Raw genomic sequence first — 27,035 nt, 5'->3', positions numbered from 1 at the left:
AGGTGGGGGTGGGATATAAAATTTGAAAATTCAAGTCTTTTTCAGTATGATTATTCTTTCAAATTATTTATTTGTTATTAATATTTTTCATGGCAATTAGTTAATGATTTTAAAATTCATATGCATTATTATGAAGTATATGAAACTAGATTCTGTGGATGACTTCCCACTCTATGTAATTTCTGCTTCCCTCGTTCATGATAAACCTTTTATTTTGCAAACTAATGACCTCCTTATAACATTATTGCATACAATGTTTTCCGTTCTATTCTGTCTTCCGTTTCATTTTCCATTCCGCGTTTTAGCAACACCCCTGTACATAGCACTATACAAGCAAGGCTCAAAAACCTTGTGCATATATATTCCATACACGACACTATACATGGCAAAACATCACCTCGTATAAACATACGCAAAAGTGACAAAATACATAGAAATACCTAGCTCTTAACTGACACGGTAAATGACTATAAAAATGTACTCACTACAAATATAAAAAAAAAAATCAACTTACTACTAGTAGGAGAAAGGTTACCCACTATCTAGCTATGTTGTAACATCATAAAAAACGTGGTCAGCTCTGTCAGGATCTGCAATGCGGCATTTTATATAATAGAAAATCAATATATGCACCCAGGGGTGCATGAGCCTAGTTGCATGGGATACATTGTAAAGTCAGGAATGATGTGGCATATTTATAATTGTGAAGAACTAATTGTTGGATATAATGTAATAAATTTTTGTGAATACGTTTTTAAAAGGGTTTGGAGTTAAACTTTTCGAGTTACTGTCCAGAAACCATGTTTGTCTGAAGTTTTCAATCATTTTCGGTCACTGTGACCTTGACCTTTGACCTTTTTTCTCCAAAATTATTGGGGCCTTGCTTTGCTGGTATCCAACAATATATCCAATTTCATTTGATTCAAATTCAAAATTTTCGAGTTATCCTTCTGAAACCAAATTTTTTTGGAATTTTAAATCTATTTTCGGTCACTGTGACCTTGACCTTTTACCTATTTTCTCCAAAATCCATAGGGGTCTTCTTTACCTGGTACACAACAATATCTTTAAGTATCATTCGATTTGGATTTAAATTTTCTGAGTTATCATCCAGAAACCAAATTTTTCTGAAATTTTCATTCTATTTTCGGTCACCGCGACCTTGACCTTTGACCATTTTTCTCCAAAATTAATAGAGGTCTTCCTTACCTGGTACCCAACAATATATCAAAGTTTCGTTTGATTAGATTGTAAACTTTTTGAGTTATCATCCGAAAACCAATTGTTAACGCCCGCCCGCATCACCAAACCAATAGCCGAGTTCAACTTCGTTGCAACTCGGCTAAAAAGGACAATAGCCTGAAACTGACCAATGTCTGTAAAAGGTTGTATTGGGGTACACAAAAAGTAATCGAACTGCTAATTCAGCAAATATGTTAAGGGCTCCACAAAGGGATTCTAACTCTGCCATAAACATAACAAAAATATGAATAAATCGTGACAATATACATGGGATTATATTATGTAAAGTCATTCATCAGTATGGGCATGCACTTTTAGGGGCATTTCTGTTTTAAGAAAACATCTTGTACTATACTTATATATACTGCTGAATATGAATACATTTTGCCAATAAACTCTGAAACGCGCTTACTCCAGAGATACTGCTAACATCTTTAATATGTGGTGAATTCCGTAAATTATAATTGACTTTTACTTGATTATCTTGAAATTGATTAAAAACATACTTTCATTTTCTATAAACAACCTCGAAATTGCAACCAAAAAAAAGAAGGGAAAAAAAATAATGGAAGTTCGATTTCTTTTAATGACAGCTTTTAAGTAATACATGTACAATATGAATAAAATCCATAAATAGTGCTAATATTTATCGATGCTTGACTTTGATCTTACAGAGAAAATAGGTTTTTATAATTTATGAACAAATGAAATTTACCAGTTTGTTTTAAGTAATCCATAGATGTAGTCGTGAATCAGCCATATGGAAATCTCCAGAAACTTTGAAATGCTTGCTCCAGTTACTGCTTGCACCTTATATATTATTTCATGTATAAGATGAAGTCTGTAAGCTATAATCAAATTTTACTTGATTACTAGTTAACGTAAAATTAACTTAAAATCTGCTCTCCATTTCAAAAAACTACCCTGAAATACATCGTTGCAAACCATGGGTTATTGTTTCCATTCCATTAGAGAGATTACAGCTTTTTTTGTTGGTTTCTAATGAAATTGTCGAGGATGCCCTCATAAAACATTATGCCCAACCTCCACGGACATCTTGGTGAGAGCATGACAACTACACTGTATGTGTGATATTTTTTGTACCCCACTGCAACGCGGGAGGGAACATAGAAATACTGGTATCCGTCCAACTTCACTTTTCCGAAACTACTCAATGGATTTTGTTCAAATTCTGTAGGATTGTTAGTAACCATATGAAGTTGATCATATTACATCACCATTTTGATTCGACAAATTTTACAGGAGTGTTTGGACATTGTAGAATTTGTACATGCTACACTATAGGAGCACTTTGTGGACGCAACTCCGAAAGTGCTCAACGGATTTTGTTCAAAATTTGAAGGATTGTTAGTCACCATGAGTAGTTGATGATACTGCGCCTTCATTTTGATTTGACAAATTTGATAGGAGTTATGGGACTTTGTTGAATTTGTACATGGTATTTGTACATGCTACATCTACTATAAGTGCACTTTGTGGATACAACTCCTCCAAAACTGCTCAATGGACTTTGTTCAAATTTTACAGGTGTTATAGAACTTTTGTGCTTCCAACTTTTTTTGTAGCGGTGGTGGACATAGCTAATCCACTCGGGCTCATTCATTGAGGATACCTTCATTAATCTTTTTACAGATCGATACTTCTTGGTGGACGCATGATGATTATGTTCGCTATTTATTTATTTTTTACTATGACCCTCTACATGTACATAATTATATAAACCTTTGACCTTGCAATTCTGGATTTTGTATTGTGTTTGTAATAACCACAGTAGGCTGCGAGTGAGGCTTGTCTTAATTGGAGATATTTCTAGTTATATAAAGATGTAACTTTAAAAGTGCAGGCTCATTATATATACAGTTGTATGTATTATTAGTTAAAGTTCACAGCCAGGTGAATGCACATGCTATATAATGGCACTGAATTGTGATTGGTTGCTTTATGATTTATTTCTTTGAAACTTGAATGATGATACATGGATCAATTGGGGAAACCTTTGAGTCATTCTTGACACCTTGCATTTGGATCAGATATTGTCATGTCTCCGTATAGCATAAATTGCTCCATGTATCAAATAGTGTGGACATTTGTCTGACCCAGTACAGGAAGATTATTACCCCACTAAACATCGATATACATGTATTGACACCATGACCATCAAATCAATGATAATAATCAAACTATGATATATGTATGTCTTATTTTTTATTTTTGGAAAATAAAACATTGCAGATTGATATGATTTACATTGATATGACAGGTACAATAATTTTCAGTATGAACATTTACAGTGACTAATTTGGCACACCTTTAACCTGAATTCTGTCCATTCTACACATTCTTGGCCATTGTTTGTCTGAAAAAGATTAAATAGTTCATGTATAGTATTTATGATCCCCTCGCACCAACATAGATAAATTGCATGCATGAAAAGAGTGGTGTCCTAGGACATTATATGAAATACAGAAAATTGCAGAATTATGTTAAACTTGCATATATATATATATATATATATATATATATATATATATATATATATACGTATATGTATATATCATTATTATCTTTTATTAGCTCACCTGAACCGAAGTTTCAAGTGAGCTATTCTGATCACATTTTGTCCGGCGTCCGTCTGTCCGTCCGTCTGTCCGTAAACTTTTCACATTTTCGACTTCTTCTCCAGAACCACTGGGCCAATTTCAACCTAACTTGGCCAAAAGCATCCTTGGGTGAAGGGCTTTCAAGTTTGTTCAAATGAAGGGCCATGTCCCTTTCAAAGGGGAGATAATCACAAAAATGTAAAAATAGGGTGGGGTCATTTAAAAATCTTCTTCTCAAGAACCACTAAGCCAGAAAAGCTGAGATTTACATGAAAGCTTCCTGACATAATGCAGATTCAAGTTTGTTCAAATCATGGGCCCCGGGGGTTGGATGGGGCCACAATAGGGGATCAAAGTTTTACATACAAATATATAGGAAAAATCTTTAAAAATCTTCTTCTCAAGAACCACTGAGTCAGAAAAGCTGATTTTTGCATGAAAACTTTCTGACATAGTGCAGATTCAAGTTTGTTCAAATCATGGCCCCCGGGGATAGGATGGGGCCCCAAGGGGGGATCAAAGTTTTGCACACAAATATATAGGGAAATACTTTAAAAATCTTCTTCCCAAGAACCACTTAGCCAGAAAAGCTGAGATTTATATGAAAGCTTTCTGATATAGTACAGATTCTAAATTGTTAAAATCATGGCCCCCGGGGATCGGATGGGGCCACAATAGGGGGTCAAAGTTTTTTTTGTTTTTTGTTTGTTTGTTTTTTTGTTTTGATATAGTGCAGATTCAAGTTTGTTAAAATCATGGACCCCGGGGATTGGATGGGGCCTCAAGGGGGGCATCAAAGTTTTACATACAAATTTATAGGAAAAATCTTTAAAAATCTTCTTCTCAAGAACCACTGAGCCAGAAAAGCTGAGATTTATATGAAAGCTTCCTGATATAGTGCATATTCTAAATTGTTAAGATCATGGCCCCCAGGGGTCGGATGGGGCCACAATAGGGGATCAAAGTTTTACATACAAATATATAAGAAAAGTCTTTAAAAATCTTCTTCCCAGAACCACTAAGCCAGAAAAGCTGAGATTTATATGAAAGCTTTCTGATATAGTGCAGATTCAGGTTTGTTAAAATCATGGCCCCCTGGGGTAGGATGGGGCCACAATAGGGGATCAAAGTTTTACATACAAATATATAGGGAAAATCTTTAAAAATCTTCTTCTCAAGAACCATTGGGCCAAAGAAGTTCACATTTACATGAAAGCTTTCTGACATAGTGTAGATTCAAGTTTGCAAAAACCATGGCCTCCAGGGGTAGGTTTGGGGCCATAATAGGGACTACGGTATTACATGCAAATAGATATGGAAAATCTTCTGATATGGACCAAGGTGACTCAGGTGAGCGATGTGGCCCATGGGCCTCTTGTTTTTATATATATATATATATATATATATATATATAGTTTATAAAAAGAATTCAGTATTTGATACAATAGATATATTCAATAATAAAAGTCAAGAAGTCAAAAAACACAAAACTCGAATAACATTTTACTATATACCGGTATGTATATCTGTGTGTGTGCGTATCAAACAAAATCAAATGATATATTTCTGTTTATTCAGTTCTTGTATTTAATATTCAGTATGCAAAAAACATATCCTTTTCCATATTACACCATGTCAACCCTTGACAATATTGCCCCGGGAATTATCGGATTGATATGGGATGCGATATCTACGTTATTGTTCTCTACATAATAGGCAGCATCAAATGCCATCAAGTAAATATTACTGGCCAGGAATATTGGGTGCACACAAATTTTGGCTACTTCGGTCAGTAAATGCACAACAATAGCATAGTTTCCCAGCAATTTTATTGTTTCATCTTAATTATTAAGGGATTCCTTCAAATATTGTCTACTTTGTGGACAAATTTTATTGTATTGGATATTATTTAACTTTACAAAATGATAGTTTTCTATAGATTATATAGGATCCTCGGATTCATGAAATAGGCCAAGTTTTGACAACTAACAATGTTTTTAGCTCACCCAAGCCAAGTGAGCTTTTCTGATCAAAATTTGTCCGTTATCTGTCGTTGTAAACTTTTCACATTTTCATCTTCTTCTCCAGAACCACTGGGTCAATTTCAACCAAACTTGGCACAAAGCATCCTTGGGTGAAGGGTTTTCAAGTTTGTTCAAATGAAGAGCCATGCCTTCATGGGGAGATAATCACAAAAATGCAAAATTAGGGTAGAGTCATTTAAAAATCTTCTTCTTAAGAACCACCAGGCCAGAGCATAAAAGCTTCCTGACATAGTGCAGATTCAACTTCTTCAAATCATGGTCCCCAGAGGTAGGTTGAGGCCACAACAGGGGATCAAAGTTTTACATAGAATTATATAGGGAGAATCTTTAAAAATCTTCTTCTCAAGAACCACTGAGCCAGAAGAGCTGAGATTTACCTGAAAGCTTCCTGACATAGTGCAGATTTGAGTTTGTTCAAATCATGGCCTCCGGGGGTAAGTTGGGGCCACAATCTGACTAAAGTACAGACCTATATTATTATATATATATATAATAATATAGGTCTGTACTTTAGTCAGATTGGTTGGGGCCACAATAGGGGATCAAAGTTTTACACAGAAATATATAGGGAAAATCTTTAACAAGAGGCCCATGGGCCTAGAATCGCTCTTCTGATACATTGTAGAATAGGCAAAAATTTTCACTAACCAAGATTCATCAATTAACAAAGTTTGATGATGTTAAGTCAAATAGTACCTGAAAATTTAAATGTAACTGTCCAAAAGTAGGTCACAGTGACCTACTTTTAGTCGACACACTGAAGACTCAAGATGCATCAACTGACAAGTCAAATAGCATTCAAATATAGCTGTCAAATTCCAAAATAAGGCCACAGTGACCTACTTTTTGGTCGACACACTCCAAAGACTCAAGATGCATAAACTGACAAAGTTTGATAATTGAAGTCAAATAGTATCTGAAATATTCAGATATAAAGGTCAAATTCCAAAAGTAGGTCACAGTGACCTACTTTTTGGTCAACACACTCTGATGACTCAAGACCCATCAACTGACAAAGTTTGATGATTGAAGTCAAATAGTATCTGAAATATTCAAATATAGCCGTCAAAATCCAAAAATAGGTCACGGTGACCTACTTTTTAGTCAACACACTCTGAAGATTCAACATGCATCAACTGACAAAGTTTGATGATACTAGCTTTCATAGTGTCCAAAATATGCATCTAAAATTGAAAATGTGAAATTTGAATGTTTGCAAAATTCAAAAAGTAGGTCACTGTGACCTACTTTTTTATATATAAATATGTTTCAAGGCCTCTAGATGCATCAACTTACAAGGTTTGATGATTCTAAACCTCTCGGTATCTGAAATAACAACCTAAAATGTATTCATAAATGATTAGCCATAAAATTCAGAAAGTAGGTCATGGTGACATACTTTTCATATGACGCAGTTCAAGGTTCCATGATCCATCAACTGACAACTTTTGATGATCATAGGCTCAAAAGTGTCCAAGATATGCATCAAAATCCAATAATAATTACCTGCGAAATTCAAAAAGAAGGTCACCATGACCTACTTTTGAGACAACATGATATTAGGTCCTAAGATGCATTAACTGACAAAATTTGTTGATCCTAGTCCTTATACTAAGCAAAATATCAAAGTTTTAACAAAACAAAATTTAAGGTCAACTTTGAAGTGACCTTGAGACCACACCCTTTGCCCCAGGATGATGCCTTGAAATTTTTTTTATCTACAACCTATCCTCATCCTTATGCATATAAGTTTGGTAATAATTTGCCCAGTGGTTCATGAGAAGATGATTTTTTAGCAACCACTACTTTTGTTTGCATTTTCCTAATTATCTCCCCTTGTTAAAGGGTCACAACCCTAGTTTTAGTACAAATGAAAGCCCTTGGGCTAAGGATACCCTTTGAAAAAAATTGGCCAAGGGGTTCTTGAGGTATAGCCCTTTTTCCAAAAAGTTGACGCACACCGCACGCCAGACATATGGCCATATGATTAGCTCTTTGAGCCTTCGGCTCAGAAGAACTAAAAATCTTCTCAAGAACCAATGAGCCAGAAGAGCTAAGATTAACATGAAAGCTTCCTAACATATTGCTGATTCAAGTTTGTTCAAATCATGACCCCAGAGGTAGGTTGGGGCCACAATAGGGGATCAAAGTTTTACATAGAAATATACAGGGATAATCTTTATAAATCTTTTTAAGAACCACTGAGCCAGAAGAGCTGAGATTTACACAAAAGCTTCATGACATAGTGCTGCACTGATTCAAGTTTGTTCAAATCATGGCCCCCGGGGATAAGTTGGGGCCACAATAGGGGATCAAAGTTACATAGAAATATATAGGGAAAATCTTTAAAAATCTTCTCAAAAACCAATGAGCCAGAAGAGCTAAGATTTACATGAAAGCTTCCTAACATAATTCTGATTCAAGTTTATTCAAATCATGACCCCAGAGGTAGGTTGGGGCCACAATAAGGGATCAAAGTTATACATAGAAATATATAGGGAAAATCTTCTCATGAACCATTGGGCCAAAGAAGTTCACATTTACATGAAAGCTTCCTGACATAGTGCTGATTCAAGTTTGTTCAAATCATGGCCCCCAGGGGTAAGTTGGGGCCACAATAGGGGGTCAAAGTTTTACATAGAAATATATAGGGAAAATCTTCTTCTCAAGAACCATTGGGCCAAAGAAGTTGACATTTTACATAAAAGTTTTCGGACATAGTGCAAATTCAAGTTTGTAAAAATCATGGCCTCAGGGGGTAGGTTGGGGCCACAATAGGGACTAAGGTTTTACATGCAAATATATATGGAAAGTCTTCAGATATGGGCCAAGGTGACTCAGGTGAGCAATGTGGCCCCTGGGCCTCTTGTTGTGAAATTCACTTAACATATGATAAAATTGGCATATGATCTTAACTTTTATTATATACCCATCGATGTATCGTTTGTTGATACTGTGGATTTCACAGCATGTGATCCGGTTTTCCGTATCACCATCCTGTGGTTTTCTGATTCCGTATCAGTATCCTCTGAAACTGATGCCGTCACAATGCATCAACGCAACGTTATTTGTGGAAAATATTGACCATGTCACAAACGAAACTGCGTACACAAAACATAATTTCATGGTTTGTCTGTTTTTGATAACTTGGATTACATTTATTATCTTATAAGTGTGGATTTAAAATGCATAAGGGGGTATATAATAAATTTATCATTACTACAGTAACTTAATCCGAAGAGTTGGATCACGTCTCGTTGACAGGTGCAGATCATCAGATCAAACTCGACGCTTCGCGTCTCATGTGATCTGATGATCCCCGACTCTCAACTCGACGTGATCCGACTCTTCAGATCAAGTTACTGTAGTAATAATATATATTTATTGGGTATGAATAAAATTGTGGGGAATGGCATGTGCCAGCCATATTATAGTGACTGCCTGATCTCCATGGACAATCTCTTAAATTTATGTAACTAAGAATTTATAACCTGAAATATTTCATAACTGTCTATCCCTTTCCTATATCTTGTAGCCGGTGAAATACTGTACATGTAGGAAACAAAAGGTTAGATTGGTTATACAATGGTAATAATTATTTGTATTAATAACAAGACAGACACATTTAACACATAAATGACATGCATTGATTAACACACACTGATGACTAACCACTCTAAATGCCAGCAGCTGCACTCACTGTGTTACGCGTTTTACAGAACTCCACTTCAAACTTCTCGATTCACATATATATCAAAATCTAAGTATGTATTTGTTCCAAGTATCCTAATACGACCAGTCGTTATAAAAATAAACCTCAAACAAATAGCAACAAAAATAAATTTTGTTATAATCAATTGTGTATATTTTGACAACATATCAAAAATCGACTGAGCACTTAATTTAGAAATTAATCAAGAAGATTCCACATTTTACATGTAACAATAATGGCATACGTGGGGTATCGTACCTGAAAATTTGACGTCAACACGAAGTGCACAATGCAATGTTTTTAACATTGTTTATGTGTTTTGATGATTTGTTGAATAAGTAATGAATTTTAGAGTCCAGATCATCATCATCATCATATCCAGTTTATTTGTTGATCAGGCCATCAATTAATCCTCTGTTGAGGGTGGGGCCTGACTGTCCAGTCTCAATCTAAGTCTTCCTCTCCATTCCTGTCTGTGATGAGGGTTGATGGAATCCATACCCAGGGGTTTCCTATCCCGCTTCACGACATCCTCCCAAGACAGTTTGGGTCTGCCAGTGGTCCTCTCCGCTGGTACGTTCAGTTGTCGGACTTGAGCAATCCAGCCAGTGCTGCGCTCAACGTGCCCCAGCCAACGCAGTCTGCTCTTCTGCATGATGTCTGTGAGGCTTTTTAAGTTGACTTGAGCGAGGAGGGATTCAAACGGAATGGTTTGCTCAGGCTTCACCAAACAGATCCATCTTATCATTGCTTTGTCATTACACTGCAATTTCTTTTTAGTGTTAACAGAAACAGCCCAAGTTTCGGAGCCATACATAAGCACACTTCTGACACATGAGGAGTAGACACACCCTCTAGTAGCTGTTGGTAGGTGCTTGTTGGTTAGGATTGGTAGCAGCTCTCTAAACTGTTTCCAGGCAACCTTGCAACGTGTAGCTGCTGTGAGTTCACAGCCTCCACCTGATGACAGCATGTCACCCAGGTAGCAAAAGTCTGTCACTACTTCAAGCGTGCTGTCACCAATACCAACCTCCGTTATTGGTATGCCATCTATTGATCATTCTGCACCAGCGCAGCGCAAATACTTATAGTGAGGATCTGCTTTGAGAGGGCCCTCTATGCCACTGCACTTTTTGTGCACCCATTCTGAACAGTGTGTGCAGAGGATTGAGTTGCTGCCTGTTCCACTCAGACATACAGAACAAGGGTGTTTGCCTGTTTTCCTCAATAAGTCGAGGTTGGGACCAGCGATCATGACCCTGGTCTTACCCATGTTCACTCTGAGACCCTTCTCCTCCATGCTACTCTTCCATCTGTCCAGACGTTCCTTGAGTGATTCAAGTGAGGTAACAATTATTGCCAGGTCATCAGCATATAGGAGCTCCCACAGGCAGCTGGTGCGAAATTCTAGTGATAGAGCCTCGAAGACAATGATGAATAGAAGGGGATATAAGACTGATCCTTGATGGATGCCCACTCTAACTTCAAATTCATCGCTGTAGCTGTTACCGACTCGTACCCTACTACGAACATTGGTGTACATAGACGTCACCACTTGAACCGGCCATTCCGTAACTCCCAACTTTTGCAGGGCCCACCAGATGACCTTTCTTGGGACACGGTCGAAAGCTTTTTCCAAGTCTACAAATGCCATGTACAATGGTTTGTTTGCTGCCTGATGTTTCTCCATGACTTGGCGTATGATGAAGATTGCGTCTGTGGTGCTCCTACCGGGCATGAAGCCAAATTGCATGTCATCAATCTGTACTTGTTGCTGATCAGCTGCTCAACAACTCTTTCCCAGACTTTCATGACCTGATCAATAAGTTTGAGTCCACGGTAGTTACCTCTGTTTAGCGCATCCCCTATACCTTTGTACAGGCCGACTATAAAGTTCTCTTCCCATTCCGCAGGTATGCACCCCTCTCTGATGATGGCTTCAATCAGTTCCTGCACCAGACTTGCCCCCAGTTCACCTGTTGGTTTCAGCATCTCAGCAACTATACCAGATGGTCCTGCTGCTTTGCCAACACCCATTTTACTGATTGCTTTTGTGATCATCTCCCGGGTAATAGGGTTACTAGGTCCTTCCACAGGAGGTTCATCTGACAGCTCATCGGGGTTCCATGGAAATCCAACGTTCAGTAGGCGCTCATAGTGCTGCTTCCATGACTGTTTCTTCACTTCATCATCCAATGAGAGTTCACCAGAGTCGTTCCTTATTGGTTTCTCACCCAAGACATCTTGATTGTCACGGCGCATCTGTTTTGCGAGCTTGTAGATGTCACTTGACTTGGGGGTTATTTTAAGAAAAACCTCTTTATCGGCCTCTGACTTAGCGTGGTGTACAGCAACTTTAGCAACGCGCTTGGCTCCGTTGTATGTCTCTCTGCTACCACCTGTTTTCCATGCTCTGTAGCATCGCCTCTTCTCTCCAACAGCTTGGTCGACTGTCTCGTTCCACCACCAAGTCTGTTTCTTCCAGTTGTGCTTGGATGACACTCCACACACCTCAGTCACAGCCTCATTCAACCCATCCTTGAGTCTCTTCCAGTGTTCCTCTACGCTGACTGCTTGCGTATCTTTATTTGATGAAGCAAATCTCTCAGCAAATTCAGCTTGAATGATTGGATCCTTCAGCTTCCACAGTTTTATGCGTGGAGAAAACTCATGTTTACGTTTGCGAGGACTCTGCGCCTTAAGATCACACAGGAGCAGGTTATGTTGGGATGCACATTTTTCACCCAGGATGACTCTTACATTTGTGACATTTCTCCTAAAGCTGTGCCGAAATAGTATGTAGTCTATCTGTGTCATGCTCCCTCCAGATTGGTATGTGACTAGATGTTTAGGCCTCATCTCGAACACTGAGTTGCCAATCACTAAATTATTAGCGACAGAGAACTCAGGTAGTCTTTCTCCTTCAGCATTCCTCTTGCCAATAGCATGGCCACCATGTACTTCCTCATAACCACAAGGAGCAGAACCGATATGTCCATTCCAATCCCCACATACAAACAGTTCCTCTGTACCAGGTACAGTCGCAACAAGGCTCTGTAACTGCTCATAGAAATTGTCCTTTTCATCATCACTGAGCCCAACCTGTGGAGCGTAGAAACATACAATGGCAAACACTACTTTACCAGCAATCAGACGTACAAGTATTATCCTGTCTGATATTCGCTTCACTTCAAACACTTTCTCCCACCACTTTTCTGCCACTTAGGACTCCCACTCCACCTGTCCCTTTATCATTCCCAGACCAGTAGAACTTGCAGTTGGTATCCTTTCCCACTACCTTTCTGACACCTTCATTTCTCCATCTGGTATCCTGAAGACAACACAGGTCAACCTTCTTTCTGGATATGGTCTCCACCACTTCATTAGCCTTTCCTCGCATGGTTCCAACATTTAGAGAACCGATGCAAAAATGTTCGGGGCGTTCGTAGGATTTGCCGTAGTCGAACCCTGCTGACCCAAGCACCCTGAGGTCTGCCAAGCCCGAGACACTACCAGCAGTATTAGTGCTACTGGCACCATTTTGTTTTCTTCTTATATTTCGACTGGACATGTGTTTGTTTGGGCAGTTTTACGGCTGGGTGCCCAGACGCATGATGGAATTTATTCTATTTGCTAATTAGGATATATAATTTAATATTTGTGCATTTTGAAGTCGAGATGTTCGATCAGTCTTAAAGTATCGGTCTGGTGTGTTATTTTTCAATATACCAGCAATTTAATATGTACATTTAATTCATATACTTACTACAATGAAAATAAGACAAAAACACTGCCAAAATATATACATTAAGGGAACAAATATATGAGAGATATATATCAATTGTTTGAAGGAATTCTATCATGTAAAATAAAAGTACGGAACGCAGTTATGGTAAAAATTGCATAATAGTATTTTCAATACTTCTAAAAGTGTAGTAAGGCCGCGAGATATATTATAATTATATATGTGTGTGTGTGTAATAATGAGACATCGCCAGTTGTGGGTGAAATACCACTTGTAATGACTCTTTAACGTGTCAACATCTGCCGCGACATGGGATCTCCGTTTTTAGGGTCATATCCAAAAGACCTGTGATTTTTACTTCGAAATGTCAAGCATTTGGTGAAAGTGTAATTGCATCTTAGGTTTGATGCGGCCATGGCACAAGCAGCCTTGAACTTAGCTCCTAATTTTACATACATGAGAATTATTTCCAGCTGATTTAGTAAAATCAAATGTTTTCCAAGCATTAGGTTTTTGTCCCTCACATGTGAATTGCATTGACTTTTTAATTTTCAGGTAGTGATATAACACTTGATTTTGCTATACATCTCTTGGTGATAGTTAAGATATTGTGCAACTAAGAGAAAAAGGGAGCATAAGCGTGAACAGGACGAGTGTCGTCAAAAATGACTCCATCATAACTTTTATATTCCATCGAAAGCTGGTGGTCATGCAATGGGAAGGATGGTCTCGAAAATTCGTTTTTACAAAGACAAACATTGTAGGAATTTCAACTTAGGAAAAACTTTTTTAAAATTTGTTTTGCTACTGTTTTGAACTATTGTAGTGAAGTATTGGGTCTCCGAAACTACCATTGAGATGGTTCAGAATTGCGCACTTCGTCATTATCAGATTCATTCCTTTACCTGCACTATGTACATGGCGAATTCGGATGGAAGATTCCTTACCACTGACACTGTATAAACTATACGATACTATCAATGGACAACATTACTAAACATGTGTAAATCAATATAATAAGTCTAACTGGACATCACAAATAAAGTCAATATTTGAATTTTTAAATTCTACAGAAAATATATACATGTAATAGGATACTATTGTGTGACACTGGTGATTTGAAAACAAGTTGCTCCATAATTGTAAGAATGATCAAGGTCACATGTCAAAATGTTTGGTACCATCTAAAGGTTTTGTCACAAAGAATACAAATATGAAAATCTGTCATTTACCATTCAAATGTTATGGCCAAAGTTAAACATTTTGCGGACTGACAAACAAACGAACAGAGGAAACACGATTACAGGATCATACACGGGGGTGGATCCAGGAACTGCAGTTAAGCGGGGAGTGCACAAGTTTATAAGACAGGGGGTCTGGGGGTGGCCTTGAGCTCCTGAATTTTACAGATTTTATAGAGCTTGGAATATGTCTCCTAAGTAGCACAGGGGCTTCTTATCCATTATGTTCTCAATCTATATATAAATATCTAGATATTTATATATAGATTGAGAACATAATGGATAAGAAGCCCCTGTGGTTCTCCCAATAAAAGTAATTAATAATAAAAATCAAAACATTTTGTCATTTATTTCTCCGAGAGTGGAAATTGCTTCTTTTATCGTTTACATTTTTCTAAACAAAAGACTACAATTTACCTTAATTTAAAAAATTTTAGGGGGGGGGGGGGTGGTGGCGCCGGCTGCTCCCCCTTAAATCCGCTACTGATACGCTCTCATGATCTTAAAATCTCAAACTGTTGAATAATTTTTTTTAATTAATTATCGCTTCTTTAACTCACGTCTCATATAAATAGTATCTCATATTGTACCAGAATCAATGTTTACGAGTTTCATATTAACTCTTCTCATTTTCATTGATTTTTCGTCTAAAATAAGGTATTGCGCCTCATAAAAAACATTCATTCATTTGAAATTTTGGTATGAATAAAGTAGTTTGTGAATGTTAACACCATTCCCAATAATTATAGCAATCATGTTTCATTTATTTCTCTCATGTGTTAAGATAAATGATAATTCCCAGTTTTCAATGATTTTTTTAATCAAAATGTACGTTTTTGCCCCAAAATACACGTTTCCCCTTTGTTTTGTGCTCTTGATTTTCTATGTACGCTAGAGCATCCCTTGACTCACCGTTTGAAAACAAAAACATTTTTGTTACAATTAGTTTGAGGTCACGCTATATTTTTGGCTGGAATGACTGGACTAATTTTCCATCTTCGCAAGCCAAGGGTTTATGATTCGCTCTGCTTCTCTACAAACCCTTGGCAGATTTAGTGCGCTTTCCGTAGCCTCAACTTTCAGCATATGATTGGATGCAGGGAAAGTCCACTGCTCAATCAGAGAACGTGTTACGTTAGATCACGTGCAAAACAAAGGAATTTAAATACCTACAACTGTCACTTGGCCGTGTATCAAATACATATCCAAACCATGATGCCACGTGCGCAGTTCAGACTCGTATCTGCGTAAAGAAGTGCATTTTATTTACTACAGTACCGTACCATAAGTTTAATATCAAACATCTCTTGTTGTTTTATGTTCTATCTATCCCAGATTTAGACAGTTGCATCCAAGCTGTTTTCCTCAATTTTGAATTCACCTTACACATGTGGGGTTATTTTTAGACGTAGACTCAACAGCTACATATATTTCATGGGTTGACACATGTTTATTTTCTAAATAATATTCTCACTGATTTCTTTTTCAAGTATGCAATTAAGAGATAGTTAAATTTATTATTAATATTTTGAATGATTTGCATACCACATTGCGTTACTCTCTGAGCGCAGCCATTTCTAAACAACTTTTAAACAGTAGCTGAAACACACATTTTCATTGGATAAGCATGATGTAATCCAAACAGGGTTGTTTTCTCCATCTGCTAGAGGGCGCCACTCAAAGCTATGAAATCGCACTAAATCTGCTAAGGGTTTGTAGAGAAGCGGAGCGGATCGTAAACCTTTGGCTAGCGACGATGCCTATTTTCATTGAAGATGATTTTTATATACTTCAAATAAAGTTGATTTTGGATTTTTTCTTTTGTTTCTCTTTATTTTACTGTTTGTATTTTTTAGATATGCAATAAACATAACAAAAATTGCCCATTCCATATCTACTCTAAGGTGGGTATTGGGGTCTTGGTTTGATATGGGGTGTGATATGGAAAAAGGTGCATGTACGTATTATTTATTCTCTATGTAATCAACATTTTACATCAATAAGTCCATCATTAATTGTTTCTGCCATTAGAATATCTCATTCTTAAAACAAAATATGTAAATTTGTTCTCACTTTTTTCTGCCAACAGAGAACATCCACTCCTTAAGAGGTGGGACTAGCAGTCCGCCTAGCAGGATCTGTGTTGGATGATAAACCAACAGAGGAATCGTTATTACTGACAGCCCCGGATCTCCACTGAACACTATTTTCATGATGGGAATGCCTGTGAAGGTCATAAATATATATTAATTTATGTCATATTCAAACTGTGTTGGGGAAATGATCATTTATTCAAGAATAGTATACATCGACTAAAATTTATCGTATATTCTCAAAAGAAAGGTGCATATATATCTATATGTAGGAAGAATTTGTAGAAGCTACATCACACAAGTTTAACATGAAAGATATGTAAAGATGAGAAGTATCACCTAGGAAATTATCCAATCAGAATAAGGCTCCTCTGAACTTCAACTCTTATGGTGGATCACTAACCCAAACTTTTATGTAATATGGTTTATTAAAGCATCTACCATGGAGTATGATTTCAGCATCGAAAGAATGACACCAGCTCTCAATTATCTTAAATGATTTTTTGTGTGGGTTTTTTTCCTGAATAATAGAAATGGTCTTGTGTTTGCAATAAGAGATTTTAGAATAAAAATTTCACTGTGATTTCATGCATGATATAAGTATCTATTAAAAACATGCCCACACGAGTCCATTAATTTCTAATTTATTTGATGATAAAATATTATAACAAACATGATTGTATTCCAGCTTTCACAAGCATTCTGTGCACAAGTCCACTGACGACAAAAAAGTTGACCTCATTTAGCATAATGATCAAGAGTTATATTAAGTCTTAGGCACTCAAACTCCAAACTTGAAGTGATGGGATGAAAACAAAATAGTTTAAACTGAATTATACTGTTTGTCTTATTATGTGGTCTTCTGAAAAAAATATGATCTTCCCTTGAATTTAAAACCTTCCTAATGTTAATAAGAAGGTATCCTTTGACTGTGTCATCACATTTGACAATATTAGGAATAACCTCCTCAGTCAAGAAATTTGTGAAAAGTGGAGTTGAGCTCTTCAAATTTTCAAACAAAACATCTGGACTGAGGAGGCATTCTTAGATCTTGAAAATAAAAATAACCCTGATAGAATGTCATATAATGAAATAGTCAGACAAGAACTCCTTGTGTATATGCCAGTTTTAATTTACCTAGTGTGAGGGACTTATGAGTGCTGCAGAACATAATGGCGGTGGTATCTTTGGGGTGAAAGTTCAGCCATGAACGTGTGGTAATGTAGAAAACCATCCACAGCAAAGCACACTGGAGGATGACAACTGAAACAGCAATCTGGATGCATCAGTACCATGGTTTTATCACTGGTAAGCTATTAAAATGCTGACTGAATGATGTTTAAGTACAGTACATTAAAATGCATGAGAGGAACTCCAGTTAACATGATTGTGTTCTAATGCTAAGAAATATGGTATGGAGATACATGTACATAACTGCATAAAAAATAGATCACCGCACAGAGATATGTTTGAGCTACTTTGTTTAATATATTTATACTGGATCTAAACGGCATTTTCATTTTAGTTCAGAATTACATGCAGTTAATTTCCTACTGATAATCTAATAATGTTTTGCTGATAATTATACACAAAGTGTACTTACTCATGAAGACAATGGATATAAAACTGATGAAATCCAAGTCAATTTCAGCTTGTGAGAATGTGTCACAGAATGTTGTGTAGATAATCATTAAAAGTATGGCACTACAAGCAAACATATTATCAGTTGTAAACTACCATACATGTACTCGTAAAATTCAAGGATCAAGTAAAGTAATAGTATTGTTTGAACAACAATATGCACTCAAACTCTTGATGTAGTTCACCTTCAACTCAGACAATATGGCATTTTATGTGTGAAACCTCACAAATGTATTAGTTTACTCAACTTATTTTTGAATTCACAGACTCTGTAAACATGTGTACTGTCTCAGACCATTTTGGCAGTTTCTTTTGTAATTGTATTTTTAGAGACCGCAATTCTTTTTGTGAGTGAGCTAATTGGTGAACACTCTCCCTATTTAAATGCACCTTGCACTAAACTTCAATACAATCTTATTTGTGCTACTGTAGAAGTGGTTGTTTATGCGGGGGGTGGGGGATTTACAAATTACACAGTCACATAACAAGCGTGTAAATTATTTCCTCCACGTGGATAGTTGTAAATAATTGATATAATATATATTATATTCAGTTACACTGCATATTTTTCCTCCATGCGTAATGTTGGCCATGGAAAAATGCATACTTAACCCCCGCGTAAATAAGCACTTTTACAGTATTTCAGTCAGTATGTATTTACTTGACAATGTCATTGTGTTGTGAATGAATTTTGCTGTGATAATTATGATACCTGCCTATGGTCCCAAAGGGGATGGGATTTCTCTCTAGCCACATCCTGTGTCGTCTCCTGATGATCTGACCCACACACAGGGGCAGTACAACCGTCAGTGACAGTTGCACAAAAATGGAACTGACTGGAACATCCACAGCTGACCCAACCTGAATATAGAAAGGTGCTGAGGTCACTAGTTATCAGAGCAGGAGACCTCAGAAGTTTTGTCACCTACTTTGAAAACCATTTGTTTATATAAATTGCCATTTATATATCTTCTTATTTACATGAACTTTGACAGCCTTTATATTTGAATCACACATACAGTGTACATGTATTTAACAAGAGCATCACTCACACTGCATAATATACTGTAATACTCGTATATCAGGTAATTATGGCTTGCTTTCTTCACGGATAAGGAAAGTTTGCTTAAATAAAAGCACCAAACTTCCTAGATCATATAAATGATACAATGTATATACATTTTAAATAAATTTCCACCAAAAATTCAAACTACTTTTTTTTTAAAGATGCCATAAAATAGTCCCAATGTATGGTATTCAGAAATACAGTAGTAATCAAAGAAAGAATTTATATCCAAATAAGTCATTCATTGGTTAAAAAAATCAATATATGCACCCAGGGGTGCATAAGCCGAGTTGCATGGGATATATTGTAAAGTCAGGAATGATGTGGCATATTTATAATTGTGAAGAACTAATTTCAGTTTTAAACTTTTCGAGTTACTGTCCAGAAACCATATTTGTCTGAAGTTTTCAATCTATTTTCGGTCACTGTGACCTTGACCTTTGACCTTTTTTTCTCCAAAATCAATAGGGGCCTTGCTTTGCTGGTATCCAACAATATATCCAAGTTTCATTTGATTCAAATTAAAAAATTTCGAGTTATCCTCCGGAAACCAGAATATTTTGGAATTTTAAATCTATTTTCGGTCATGGTGACCTTGACCTTTGACCTATTTTCTCCAAAATCAATAGGGGTCTTCCTTACCTGGTACATAACAATATCTTTAAGTATCATTTGATTCGGATTTAAACTTTCTGAGTTATCATCCGGAAACCAAATATTTCTGAAATTTTCATTCTATATTTGGTCACTGTGACCTTGACCTTTTTTCTCCAAATTCAATAGGAGTCTTCCTTACCTGGTACCCAACAATATATCAAAGTTTCATTTGATTAGATTGTAAACTTTTCAAGTTATCATCCAGAAACCAATTGTTGACGCCCAACCGCCCGCCCGCCCGCATCACCAAACCAATAGCCGAGTTCAACTTCATTGCAACTCGGCTAAAAATGCATCTGACAGTGTGTTCTTTCGGCACTTTCTCCAATATCGAAGAGTGTCAATAAATAAAATGTTTTGTGCTGATAAATTATCCATGCAAGTTTGACCTAATTGATCCAAGACCTGAAAAATTTTTTTTCGAAGAATTCGATGCCGTTCGCTTGAACGAAGTGCTTTGCCATTTCTACATGAATGCACGAAAACAGGATGGTGAATTTTACAAGGCCACAACGTTTGAAAACATGAGGCATGCGATCAACAGGTACTTGCGGGACCCCCCATATTAATAGGAAATTTGATATTATAAAAGATGACGAATTTCGCGATGCAAATGTGTCATTCAAGGCTGCCCTGGCTGAGCTAAAATGGATAGGGAAAGGGAGTGTACAACATCATCCTGTTATTAACGAGAGTGACCGTCAAAAACTGTACCAGTCGAAGCAAATGAATCCCCAAACACCGTACGGACTTTTGAATAAAGTTCAATTTGATGTAAGGCTATACTTTTGCCGGAGATCTGTAGAGAACATGCATATTATGTCAAAATCAACGTTTGAGGTCATGCAGGAACCAAAATCAGGACTGAAATATGTGGCGAACTGTACAGACGAATTAACTAAAAACCATAGAGGTAACGACAGGGAAACCACCTCCGGTGTGATGCCAGAATCCCCGGGATCTCCATTCTGTCCGGTAAGATCTTTTGAAAAGTATATTGGCAAACTCCATCCCAGTTGCTCAAGTTTATGGCAAAGACCAAGGGATTCGTTTGACGATGATGATGAAACTTGGTACTGTAACGTACGATTGGGTGAGAAAAAACTAGCATCATTCATGTCAAAACTAAGCCAGGACACAAATCTGTCACAAATCTATACCAACCATTCAATAAGGGCCACTGGTGCTACAATTTTAACCAAATGTTTGTTTAGTCCATCACAAATAATGGCCGTGACTGGACATAAATCAGTGCAGTCTCTAACAGTCTACCAACGAACCGACACCGAGGAAAAAATCGCCATGGGACAGGCAATGGGGCAGAGTCTTGCACCGCAGAGTTTTAAAACTGTCGCTGCTTTACCGAGCACTGCAACACTTGCTCTACCTCCACCCGAATCTGTTGGAGACACTAGCCTGGTGACATTACCTCAGGAACATGGTGATCATGAAGCGGTTGCCGAATTGCAGGGAATCAACATTTCGGATCTCTTTGGTGACTTTAACTGTGATCATACTCTACAATCTCAAACAGAAACCAGGTTTTCGAGTGTCCAGACCAGGCAAATTATGCCAGCTTTCCACGGATGCACAATAGGGACAATCAACTTCAGCATAAACATATCAAAATAATAACTGAAAATTGTAGTGATTTGTGCCATGTTTTGCCAGTTCTGTGTTCATCACGTTCATATCAATTTGAATAGACTGTGATATCTGTTTAATGATGTTATATCTATATCTGTTAGTGTTCTGATTAAATTGTTATATTTGAATTTTGTATTCTTCCTTCAAAAAGGATGCGACATGAAGCACATAAATGAATTGGCTAGGTTATAGGATTGTATTTCCTCTCAATAGCCTGGAATTAAACCCATCTCTCTATGCAACATGTGCAATGCAGGGAAAAAATTATGGTATGATTTTGTCTGACCACAAAAGCTCGTTTAAATACAGTCGTCTTTGAATAAGGAATATTTATGGTATGGTGTTGTCTGTAGTTCTGGTATGCAATAGCCTCATGCATATTATCAAAATAGGTCATCGGTGGGGTAAATTCGTTACCTAGTCTCGCCCGGTAAAAAACTTAGTGACCTGGTGTCATCCCGTACCAGGTCACTAAATGACTAGGTAACTAATAATACCAAGTTTGATGATCCCAGCCTCGTCAGCACTGTTTGTATCTGACCTACAAGATGCTGGTAAACGTGCAGACAGACACACATCTGTATGTTATTTGAGTATTTGTATCAGGTTTGATTATAATAGCCTAATTATTATTGTTACTATCTCGCTTTGGGCCCTACCCTGCAAGTTTGACCTTGAAAAACAATAGGCTTCCTCTCATCAAGGGAAATAAGTTTGATGATCTTAGCCTAGTACATTGTACTGCTTTATATGATCTACAAGAAGCTGAAAGACCCATTGATGACAGCATATAAAAATTGGCACCCTATGTTATAGTAACATGATAGATGTACTTACATTAAGTAGTATCAGAGATGGTGTAATAAATATTCCCTACAATGGAATGAACTTCAATTTAAGGCATATATTTAACATTGGTGTAATCAAATATTGATGTGTACTCTCTCTCTCTCTCTCTCTCTCTCTCTCTCTCTCTCTCTCTCTCTCTAGTCATTTGTGAGCTGATAAAATCTCTGCATTTGAGGTTGTGGTGGTATTTTTCTCAACTAGTACTTACCAAAAAACTTCCAACAGCAGAATTGAATATTGCTGCAGCCTGAAATTAAAGTATAAATTACAAGGTTAATTAACAAGAGGCCTGTGGGCCTAAATGATCACCAGAGTAACACAATGATAGTATTCCTTGTTGCTAGTGCAAAGATTAACCATGGGTATATCACGGTAATATTATGCTACGGTTCGATTCATGATACTTTACACTTTACTGCGGTTTGGTATTCTTGGTCCGGATTAATTTGAACCATGTGATTTGGCTTCAAAATTATGTTGTAACAAGAGATGTTTGTAAAACACATATGCCCCCCCCCCCCCCCCCCCCACCACCACCATAGTGCAAAATTGAAAAGGGTTATACACACACATCATTTAATTGATAGTAGTATCATCAATTCAAAATATTGAGCAGACAATATCTTCCTATGTCAACAGTGGATTGATCATTTGACCTGAAAATCAATAGGGGTCACCAACTCCTGAAGATGTAGCAGTGTACCAAGTTTGATGTCTGTCAAGCAAAGGGTTCTCAAGATATTGAACGTACATTATATATTCCTAGGTCCAGTTTCACCCGTGAACTTTGACCATATGACCTCAAAATCAATAGGGGTCATCTCCTCCTGAAGATGTACCAGTGTACCAAGGTTGATGTCTGTCAAGCAAAGGGTTCTCAAGATATTGAGTGGACAGTATATTCCTATGTCCAATTCAACCCTTGACCTTTGACCATGTGATCTGAAAATCAATAGGGGTCATCTTCTCCTGATGATGTACCAGTGTACCAAGTTTGATGTCTGTCAAGCAAAGGGTTCTCTAGACACCGAGTGGTCAGTATATTCCTATGTCCAGTTTGACTCTTGAGCTTTGACCTTTTGACCTGAAAATTAATAAGGGTCCTCTTCTACTCATAACAAATCCATATATGAAATATCATTATGATCAAGGGGATGGTTCTCAAGATATTGAGCGTACAACATGTGGTCTACCGACTGACATACTGACCGACAGGTGCAAAGCAATATGCACCTCTTCTTTGAAGGGGACATAATGAAATATGTTTTGAAATATCAATTCTGTAGTTATTTAAACATATCAAGAGATATATTGACAAAGTCAATTGTTGTACCGATCAAGGTTAACATGATTTTGTCCCATGCACAGTCATCTATTTAATATGATTATAATTGATAAACATCTCCACCCAGTTACACAAAAGTTAGTTAAGTTTAACTGACAGTTAATGTCTACTTAACACTATATAAATGTAAGAGTTAATGAAAAGTTAATTGTTAGATAACTAACCTTCATGCAACTTGGTCCACTGGTGCACTTTATTTATTATACTTTTCTATAGATATATTGGTTCAACGGTACTATCATACACAATTGATAATTTAGAATTCTTATATAATTAAGTAAGTTTTAACACATCATTGCAAAATGCTATTTTCTATTTGAGTTCTAAAAGTGCAAATGAATTTCAACACTTCAAAGTAAGCTCATTGCTCATTATAGGTAATTTTCCCAACAGTTTGTCTGCTTGATTTCCAGAAAAGATCTTCTAAATTTTTCAACATATGATCAACTAAGCAAGATTAACTTAGCCCCATCCTGTGTACGATGAACAATGGTGGACAAATTAAAACAGATAGCAATAGGTCATCTGAGTCACTCAGATAACCTAAAAATTTACTTGAGATGAAAGCCACAAGTACTGTCCTACATAGCTGATACTCTTACATGTAGCAGTCATTATGCTTGAAACCAATTAACATGGTGAGCTAGAGTCTCGGGTAATTCTGTTCAAAGTGTCACGTACCTCATTTCCTGACACTGACTTTGTCAGTATTACAGCAGAAGAAACTGGAGGAGGCATGCATCCAAGAACCAAAAGCCTAAAAAATCATCAAAAAGAGTATCTAAATTTCAATATATATTACATGTAGGTTTATGGGCTAGAATGTTTACTTAAAGTAGTAGCTCCATCCTCATGTGAAATATCAATATTAAGGGTTGATAGTGGAAATACTGTATAAATTCCTACTAATATATAGTTTGATATAATCATAAACTAAAGAAAATATCCATGTTGTCACCTTTTTAAAGATGATAGACATACATAAAGGATAGTATATGTCAACATCACTAAATTGCACAATTTCATTAAAAAGAGTAATAAAAATACATAAAAACTTGTTAAAATGACCAATTTTGATGTCAACAGTTTAGAAAAAACTGCTACTTTATAAATTGATAAAGATTAATTGTGTATATCAGGGAAATCATTGTATAATAGACATACAGTAGAAAAAATACCAGCATCAATTAGGAGTTATACCTTTGGCAACATTTTTTTTTCTATAAATATAAACTTTTTCAGGATCAATAGTTTACCAAATTTACTATCTTATTCACTGAATGAAATTCCTCTAAAAGATATACAGTATTTTTATCATGCACAAAGTTTAATTGAATAAAGATTTTGCAAAACCTTAGATAGAATGTTCTATCGTTAAAGTGGTAATATATGTCCAATGGGGCCTGTCCCAAGACAGTTTGATTAGTCTAACTACAAAAATCTATGATGTTAAATGAAGATGGAGCTACCTTTTGAGAATAAAAATAACATTACTTTTACTGACTATTTGTTGGCCCTTTGGGTTTCGTTGTACTGAAAAAGCTCTGGTCCATAAATCTAAGGTGTCATCCTTATTATTCTAAATGGTCTTCCAAAATGATACTATCCTTTCTGAATAATTTAGGTTTTTAGGGCATGTCAACTATAATGTCATGAAGCACTTTACAAAACTGCATTATTTCACAATCTAACATCACCAATCTGATGAAAACCAAATCCTGAGATCCACTCACTTAGATCGCTACACTCTTAATCAGAGTTTTTATATGTATTCTAGCAACATAAAAATAAAAAAGAGTAATTTTATTTTGCGAGTGATGCTTTTCACTAAATTACATGTCGGAATTTAAAATGAATTCCTCATTCAAGTCTGCATTGGTGTTGTAAACTTTTCACAATTTCATTTCTTTTCGAAACAATTTCAACCAATTGGCACAAAGTGTTCTTGGATGAAGGAGATTCAATTTTTTCAAATTAAGGGCCATCTCCCCTTCTAGTGGGAGATAATCAAGAAAGGGCAAAAAATTGAAAAGGGGCCATTTAAAGATCTTCTAAAGAACCAATGGACCAGAAATTATGGAAATTAATTGGAAGTTTCCCAATATAGTGAAGATTCAAGTTTGTCCAATCATAATCCTCAAGGGTGATTAAGATGGGGTTACAATGGGGGATAAAAGTTTTTCATGATGGATGGAGCCTCAATAGAGGATAAAAAATTTACTTAACTCTATGAGAAAATCTGAAAGCAGCAAGACCAGATTTAGTAGTATTAAGATTCAAAATTTTATATGGGAATATAAAGGGGGGGGGATGAAAATCTTCTCAAGAACAACAGGGTGATGAACAGTATTCATCCTCAGGTAGTGCAGATTCAAGTTAAATGTTTTAACCATTGTCCTGGGAGGTAGGTTAGGGCCACAATAGGGATCAAAATTTTACATGGGAATATATACATGTATGGGAAAAATCCTTTCAAGAACCACAGTCATATTAACATACAAGCATTCCAATGAATAGAGCACATTCATATTTGATCAAATTATGGTCCCTGAGGCTAGGGTGGGCCTAAAATATGGACTCAAACTTTTACATGAGACTATATATATAAGAAAATTTAAAATATTTGTTTCATTACAGTGTGTTGCGGGATCACACTAAATCATATCAGTATGTAATAGATGGTTTTCGTATGACGTATTTTAACCCCGAGTTATTCCCCTTGGCCACCATCTTGTAGGTCAAACTGGTGGATTTTCCTCTTTGGGCAACCAATTTCAAACATGTAAGGCAGAAATATATGGGGGGAAATCTTTGCAATATTGCAATTATGAAGTAAAAGATGCATTAACAAATGTATATTAATAAGAAAAACAGTTTATCTCCACCTCAGTGACCAGAATAACAAGGCTGATTTTGGTTGAATAATGAAGGAATCCGGGCATGTTAACCTACAATATGGCGGCCAATGGGAAATAACTCTTGCTTAATCGCTTCGATGGAAAACCATCTATACTCCTAAGTTGTGTGGATTCAAGCTTGTTTTTTATTTCAACAGACCCTGATTTTAAGAGTGGGGATCAAATGTTAGATAGTACATAAAATATACAGACAAAAAAAAAATCTTTTAAAAA

The 27,035-nt window shown here is 36.5% G+C and overlaps 1 protein-coding gene across 8 annotated transcripts in view; it reads right to left on the bottom strand.

The window, feature by feature from the left end:
* Positions 1–3,444: 3,444 nt before the first annotated feature.
* The window catches only part of LOC125682381 (sodium/bile acid cotransporter 7-like), a 28,666-nt gene continuing 5,075 nt past the window's right edge, over positions 3,445–27,035 (bottom strand). The window contains exons 4-13 of one of the 8 annotated variants that reach the window (XM_048922917.2): positions 24,586–24,661; positions 22,768–22,806; positions 22,548–22,583; positions 21,228–21,249; positions 19,057–19,201; positions 18,303–18,403; positions 17,837–17,962; positions 16,680–16,830; positions 15,776–15,849; positions 3,445–3,619 (exon numbers count right to left, since the gene is read on the bottom strand). In XM_048922917.2, coding sequence (XP_048778874.1) covers positions 3,558–3,619; positions 15,776–15,849; positions 16,680–16,830; positions 17,837–17,962; positions 18,303–18,403; positions 19,057–19,201; positions 21,228–21,249; positions 22,548–22,583; positions 22,768–22,806; positions 24,586–24,661 — 832 coding nt within the window. In that variant the 3' untranslated portion in view covers positions 3,445–3,557. Of the gene's footprint in view, positions 3,620–15,775; positions 15,850–16,679; positions 16,831–17,836; positions 17,963–18,302; positions 18,404–19,052; positions 19,202–21,227; positions 21,250–22,547; positions 22,584–22,767; positions 22,807–24,585; positions 24,662–27,035 lie in introns of all 8 variants that reach the window. The other 7 variants (XM_048922914.2, XM_048922919.2, XM_056154711.1 and 4 more) reach the window with 7 other exon arrangements.

This window comes from Ostrea edulis, chromosome 2, assembly GCF_947568905.1.
Source record: "Ostrea edulis chromosome 2, xbOstEdul1.1, whole genome shotgun sequence".
Taxonomy (NCBI): Eukaryota; Metazoa; Mollusca; class Bivalvia; order Ostreida; family Ostreidae; genus Ostrea; species Ostrea edulis.
The sequence above is the reverse complement of the archived record's forward strand: the minus strand, read 5'-3'. Positions and strand labels throughout refer to the sequence as shown.